At 35.5% G+C, this 7,779-nt stretch overlaps 1 protein-coding gene across 1 annotated transcript; it reads left to right on the forward strand.

Moving 5' to 3' along the window:
• The first annotated feature begins 2,517 nt into the window (after positions 1-2,517).
• On the forward strand, positions 2,518-7,536 carry LOC113229836. Its single transcript, XM_026463519.1, has 2 exons — positions 2,518-2,596; positions 6,572-7,536. The coding sequence occupies exon 2, from the start codon at positions 6,580-6,582 to the stop codon at positions 7,483-7,485; it is 906 nt and encodes a 301-aa protein (XP_026319304.1). The 5' UTR covers positions 2,518-2,596; positions 6,572-6,579; the 3' UTR covers positions 7,486-7,536.
• The last annotated feature ends 243 nt before the right edge of the window (positions 7,537-7,779 follow it).

Here is a 7,779-nt window from a genome sequence, read left to right on the forward strand (position 1 = left end):
TCTAAATGTACAAGCGACGTTCCTATTTATTCGGATTCTTTTTTTTCATTAAAGAATAGGTGCGCATTTGACTTCCATCTCACCTGATGATGATGACGATGAAGTCGAGGATGGAGAGGTCAAGGTCTGAAAAGGTCCAAGTTATAATATTCAGGGAACAAGTCTGTAGGCAGGGATTCCACTCCATAACTGTTCGCCATATAAATGTGGAAGCGAAACGCTTCGTGGTTATTATATATATATATATATACGGTTGGAACCTCAGGTTACGTCTGGTCCCATGAAAGGGGGAAGGCGGAATTAAATGGTGTAATTACCTCGCACACTCTTCGTGATATATCCTGTAGAATACCGATAAGCAGGCAACTTTATGGCGGTGTTCAACGCTCTGCAGCTTTGCCTCTATTCATTCCGGATCAATCCATGGTGGCCAGTTGGTAATGTAGCAGAGCCATCCCATACGTGGCAGCAGTGTGACGGTGTGACGTCCTTACATCGTGATTGTGGCCCCTCGTTTTTTAAATTAAAATTTTGAATTGATCCATTCTATTGCCTCACATTCTGATTTTCTTTCGTTCCATCGCCACTCCCTGCTCGATCGCGACAGCGGACGGAGCTGTTTAAATTTAATCACGTCTAATTTTGATTCTTTTACCAAGTTATAATCATTATAATATAATCTAAAACATGTATCAATCTTAATAAGTGTGTAACAATCTACAGCCTTATCATGTACCTATGAATACGTATTTGTAATTTAGTATATCTCGGCCCTTTTAGGGGTAAATGTCTAACTCTTTATATTTATCATCATTAAGTTAGGAAGTGTTTTATATAAATGTACCTGTTTTTCTATATATACCTCTCTATTGTTACAGCCTTACTCCTTACTTCTTTGTTAGCATTTCTTCTTAACACGACTTTTAATAAATTTGTGGGTCGGAAGTTTTCTGTTTTACTGCCGTACCTGGTCACCGCTTGTTAGGGTTACAAACCTTTCAGCAGTACTCCATACACGACCGGACTTGTGCTTGGAATTGGACTTAGTGCACGAGCGATATCCGAAATAGGTCAGAGTTTTCTAGATATTTTGTATAGTCTCGTATACGTATCGGATGCTGTGCGCAAGCGCGCTTGGTATAACAAAGGCACGTGTCATATGTCAAAAATGCTTTCGACACATGAAAATTGTATTATTCGATTTTTGTATCGTAATAACAACAAACCAGTGGGGTAATTTCATAAAAAAAAACACGAACATCGTGGTATTAAAAACACCATGGTATTCAATAAAAATAGATATTACAAATATACGTAACTAGCAAATTAAAAATAATTAATTAAACCAATACCATACATTCGCGTTTATAAATGGATAATTGAGTATTGTGTATAAATAAAAATATTCACATTATTCGCAATAATATCCATTCGGTCTTATTTTTTTAATTTTGAAATTGTATTTTCTCAATCCCACAATTTTGAGTTACGACAGCACTTGGTTTCGTGTGCGACATGAAGTGTACAGACGGCAGCATATCCAACTACACATTGACTGGTCTTGTTCCGTTGTGGTGATGGCGACATTCGAACAAAATATATAGTTTGATGTGCTGTTGACCTAAGTACCACTCCAAGGAGAAGCAACGCTTCTCCCGCTACTGCCGCGCTATATATATAAAATCTTGTTTTGTTTTTTCTGTATTATTTGTAAGGTTAAGCTTATTGTTCTTCTCTTTACGCTAGTAACCTGTGGAGCTAACATACACAAAAGTTGTACATTGCTCCCCGCACCCTGCACACAACAATACTTTTAGAATGCTCTTGCGGCTGCCGAGATTTTGTTACGAGTCTGCGATGTTTGCGGAAGCGCGGACATACTTCTTTGCTGCCGTACTGTGGATGAAAATCGCTTCTCTTTTAGACGGACTACGTAACAGTGAAAACAGCATGCTGAAAGTGCTGAGATAATGTAGGGACCTTTCAAAAACGCATTCCAGAACTGTAAATTCATTAACTCGCGTGTATTTTTTTGTAATGTAAAGCCGTGTTACCTGTTTGTTATTTATTACTCGGGTAATCCTAAAAAAGTTTACTTAACAAAACCGCTCTAGTAAATCCTGTTCAAGTCACTCTTTTAATTTTATTAATTTTCTCACATCAATTACTACAATAATGTGAAGCTAAAAAAAGGTTCATCTTTAATTATAGCGACATTTTTCCCATCGTTTCCCACCCATCCAGAAAGATAACCTGTTTCAACTGGATGGAACCAGTTATAGGATCGGACTCCCGTTATAAAAGACCACATGTAGTCTTGCCCTATTGTGTCATAATTACACCAAACCTCATTATACACTTCCCTAATTACTTATAACACCTTCTGTGTAATACAATAGGGTTTAAAATGCCACGGTGTAGTAATTAATAATAGTAAGTGCAGTTGGTCAGGTAAAGGGAGGTGATTAACAACATTTTTAACACTTGTCAATCTTCACTTATTTCATTCAGTCAGCGTTCGCCCATCGAGTTGAGTGGTACTTGTGTTTGAAATTTGTCGTAATTGGATTTTTATTCTGTGGACCTTAAATCAAAGGTATTTATTTTTTAAATTTATTTGACGTTTAGACGTGGTGTTTATTAAAGAAACTTGTAATATAGAGCTATTAACATTTAGATGTTGGACCAAATTCAGACTAATATAATTTAAAATATTTAATGTAGTCGAGTTGCTGAAGATTTGGAAATGTCTATGGTATGTTAATAACAAATTATTCAGTTCTGACTATATACCAGCTGCGATTGTACTTATAAAAGAAAATGTACTCCTTCGAATTTTTGTATGTGAAACTAATTTTTTATATTATTCGTTCTATTTGATTGTATAATTAGTACGAATCTTCAGTAGAAATATATCAGACCTTTTTTTTGTTACACCTTGTATACTTTGACACGCTACCGTTTTGTTTTTGATTAATTTCCGAGCTCGGCATTCATGACCTTATATATTAAATATCCAAGGACAATTGGAAATGTTGGTAATTGAAAAACTGTAAGATATTACTTTTCTCTGTTATGTTTACGACAAATCGTTAGCAGCTGTTGGGGTCATTGAAATTTAAATATTTAATGACGCTATCACTGAAAATTATATTTTGAAACGCATTTACTACCTGTGTTTACTTATACCGTATTAAATTGTAAATGCCATTTGTTTCAATATTGCGTACTTAATATTTTTGGTAACTGTTTTATAAATTAGATATTATTACTGTGTTTATTGCAGTTTATGCTTTATTTTGTAAATAATAAGCATGGTTTTCAATTCAATTCCAATCCAATATCTGCTGAGAAGTCAATGAATTCAATAGACTTTGTTCTCCGTCTCATATTTACGTCTTTCTATTCGTCTTTCAAATAAATATCTTTGTCCTTACATCGTCATGTCATTATTAATTGGTTATGTAAATAGCTGAAAACATGAATGAAACGTTAATAGTTATTTTCAAGTCGAGAATGAATAGGCATTACAGGTTATACGCCATCGCTGCCACTTTCTATAAAGTAAGATGGAGGTCAATATTCTTGAATGTTTTCTTTGTCTCATACAGAAATTGCCTTACATTTTGTTAATACATTTATATTAGCATTAATGTCGTGACCATTTTCAATGTCCTCAATAAGGTAAACATTGTCTTTCTGAATTGATTTAGACTCGTGTGTTTTATTGCTATTCTTTTCGTCTTCGATCTTAACACCTAACTCATCATTTTCAAGTCTCATCGGTCCATCACGGTCCATGACTGTAGGAGGTTTCAGTAGTTAAGGATGTGAGGGTGTGTAGCAGTTCTGTGTAGAGTCTTGAAGTGATTTCCTTTGCCCTGGTACTCAGTACAGGAAATTCTCTGGTTCGTGACTATGTAACTAGTGTGGTTATCTGGCATGCTATGATTACTATTTCTAATATCAGTTTTAGACTGTGGCCTCTCTCGTAGAATGGGGTAGGTGGTATTTCCCGACTACCTCGTTAGCCGGAGTCGAGGACTTAGGTTCAAGAACTATTATTGTCATCGTTATCAAACTGAAGAGCGTCCTTCAGGTTTACCTTACTTTCGTCTTATAGTTAATATTCTAAAGTTTGGTTGACTAAAATCATTAGGAAAGTATGTATTTAGCCAAATTGGTTGATTCCGCACAACAGTGAAAGTGTTAAATCAATAACTTTGAAAAAATATTAGTAAAATTGAGGATAGGATACACTGATTAATACACGGTGAGAAAATGCGATTCTCAAAAATTTTCACGATAGAAATAAAACACAAACTTTACAAGAAAACCGCTGTATTAAATAGGCACTTTTCATCAACCTACGCGCAGCAACGGCGTGGCAGTCGCGCTGCAGAAGTGTGACCAAATTTTCCCATGCCTTTTTCTTATCCAGTCGGAACTGTATCCCGTAATGCAGGGTGTTGTTTTACATTCTCTATAAATGCTTCAATTCAATTTTGATCCATCGTGGTTAATTTGAAAAATGTATATGTACACCTCACTAACCGTGACTGCAACCGAGCGTGACGTGAGCGAATCGCGCGGTTGCAGCGCTTCTAGACATTGTATGAAAAACGATAGTTGCGCGGCTACAGCGCTGCTGCAACGCGCTCTAACAGTTACAGTCTCACTCAGAGCTTTAAATTGCAAAGACTTGAGAGACATTACCACAGCACCCGTCGCCATGAGACGTAAATTGACAAGTCCCATGTGCCTGTTATTTCGCCAGCACCCTTACCTTTCAAAACCGGAACACAGTAATGCTGACATTACTGCTTGGCGGCAGAAATAGGTTAGGTGGCAGTACTACTCTGGACGAACTCTTTCACAAGGGGCTCTACTGCTACTAACAACTGTATTAAGAGTTTGTGACACCATAACATTGTAATATCACTTGACCATGATGACAATGGCATTAAAATCGCCCTAGACATTGTTGTGTTAGTCTATTCTTTATTGTTACAGTTTTTGTTCACACTCTCATTCCGGAATGGCGCTCGTTTGTTTTTAAAAGGTCATTTGTGTGATAGGAAACAATATGACAGTGTTATTATAATGTCGCTGTGACCGTTAGACATAGTCACATAGGTAACTATAGTTATAACATACCACCTAGTTATAAATATAATATGTAATGTATACACAGTGAGGTATTCAAAGAATGCAAAATCACGTGATAATTTCTGTTTTAACTGTAACAATAGATGTTTATCTAGAAGGACCAAGGGTTTGTAATAACATTTCACTCATAGGGTAGGTTACGCAACTTGTGAAAACCCGTGAGTTTACTGTTCGGTTTGATGCTTCTGTAATGCGTATATCAACTAACATTACTTATTTATTTACTAAGGATAGCCAATAAAGTTTACAATTTAACATACACGCTATTATTATTAACACATACACAAAACAATAAATAGTTACTTGATAATTAAGAGGTAATTGCAATTTTTAATTATGGGCAACCATAGCGTGCACTTATACAGGTATGAAAATAACCCTGTATAAGTGCACGTTAGCATTACTGTGGTTGCACATAATTAAAATTGCAATTACCTGTTAATTATCAATTGAGTGTTTATTGTTTTGTGTATGTTAAAAGGTAAACTTGGTTGACAATCCTAAGTAAGTAAATAAATAACTAATATCACTTGATATATACATTACAGAAGCATCGAACCGAACAATAAACTCATGGGTTTTCACAAGTTTAACAATGTGATCATAATAAGTGTCTCGATAAAAAGTGTACACAACTTTTATGTTTAGTAACAACGGAGGTCCTTGTAAAAGAGTTCGTCCAGGGAAGTACTGCCACCTTACCTATTCGTGCCGCCAAGCAGTAATGTCAGCATTACTGTGTCCCGGTTTTGTAGGGTAAGGGTGCTGGTGAAATTACAGGCACATGGGACTTATCAACTTATGTCTCAGGGTGTTGAGCGCAGTGACAGTGCCCGTCAGATCTTTGCGATTCAAAGCTCTGTGTTTCACTGCAACTGTTATGGACAGGCGCGTAGCTCACCCTCAGGCGCACCACTTGTTCATCCTGTCACTTGGTACCATAAAAAAATGTTAATTTCTCAAATAATATCTAATTAAACTTGCTTTAAATAGGATATTGAATCATATTACGTAAATTGTAGTAAGACGTTACCTTTATTAGGGCTGGTTCAGATGACAAGCGTAAAGCACGTTAAATGCGCGTTCATGTGAATGCCTATTCCTACTTATGAATAAAATTCGTTTAGTTGTTAGCGGTTGTTAATAGAACACGCGTTGAACGCGCATCTTATACTTACCATCGAAAATTGGCAAATGTACACATATCTTGATCAATCATTATAAATCATTTAAGTTATATCGATAATTGTATGCCCCTAATGGCAGTCCCAATTAAACTCACGAAGAATGTTCAACAGGTTATATTAGAAACCATTATGCAACATCATTATTACTATTTCAAATAGCAATTAACTAAGTTAAATAATGTTACCTTACTAATGGTAATTGTTTTTTGTTACAGACCCAAGAATGGCTACGAGTTTATCAAAGGAAAACATATTACAACCCTCAACACTGCAAGAAGCTATAAACGTTATTAAATTTATCACAACGTCACATAAAAAAGAAATAGCAAAGCTCAGGGAAGCGTATCATAAACAATCTGAAATTTTAAGAAAAATTGAGGCAAACAGAAAGACAGAATTGGAATTCTTGTCCAGAGAACTACAGAATTATGAAATAAATTTAGCATTAAGGACAGAATCAGTTACAAAGCAGCTAGCTGAAAAAGATGAGATTATACAAAGACAAATAGAAACAATAGAGAAACTTAATAAAACTATAGAAAATCTAAGCAAAGTTGAAGTCCGACCAGAGTTTACTGTACCAGAAATCACGCTCGGTGATTCGAATTCTGACTCTGGGATTGCTTTGGAGCATGATTATGGTCACAAGATAGAAGAAGTCAAAACAGAAACGAAAACTATCAGGAAGTGTAGCAGAAGGTTTGCTGATTCCATTAGTTTTCTTCGCAGAGTCGACTTTTCCCCAATGAAGTATAAACCAAGTCGAGAAGCTAGTAAGAAAAAGGAACAAGACAAGAAGAGTCTTGATGTCCCTGTTATTAATAAAAGACTGCTTACTCGTCAGTACAGTAACGAGAGACCTACAAGCGACGATGAAAGACCTCACGAAGACGTTGTACTATCAGACGGTCCAGTCGAACCTATTATGCTTAGACCAAAGCAAATGAATGATAGTATGAATAATCATTTCTCCGATGACGGTAGCGAGGATACCAGTGAAGAAGTCTTTGACAGAGTAATGACAAGGAGTAGCATTAGACGATCTGTGAAAGCGAACCCTAAATATAAGAAAATCAATCGAACGAAAGCGAAACTTCTGGAACATATTAAAGTAAATATTGTTGACTAAGAAATTTCTGGAAATAATTTCTGTATACGTGCAACATAAATCAATGTAGAAATGTAATAAATTATAGTTTTGAATCTATTGTTTATTTAAAATTTTTAGGTATCCCATTTATTTACGTTTGTACATAAATATGTACGTTTGTTATTACGAGTTTAAATTAGTTTGTTAAAATTAAACTTCATAGATGAATAATTCAAATGGCTTCTCAATAACTTCACATATATTTAATTGAGCTATTATATTCTAGTCAAGTTTCAAATAACGTGCTGAATCTAAACAGCATTCTGAAAATTC

The sequence above is a fragment of the Hyposmocoma kahamanoa genome, unplaced genomic scaffold, assembly GCF_003589595.1.
Source record: "Hyposmocoma kahamanoa isolate Upper Pololo Valley unplaced genomic scaffold, ASM358959v1 62, whole genome shotgun sequence".
Taxonomy (NCBI): domain Eukaryota; kingdom Metazoa; phylum Arthropoda; class Insecta; order Lepidoptera; family Cosmopterigidae; genus Hyposmocoma; species Hyposmocoma kahamanoa.

Bases quoted from the DNA above. Each gene is read 5' to 3' on its own strand.
- LOC113229836 (XM_026463519.1), top strand. From the start codon at position 6,580: ATGGCTACGAGTTTATCAAAGGAAAACATATTACAACCCTCAACACTG.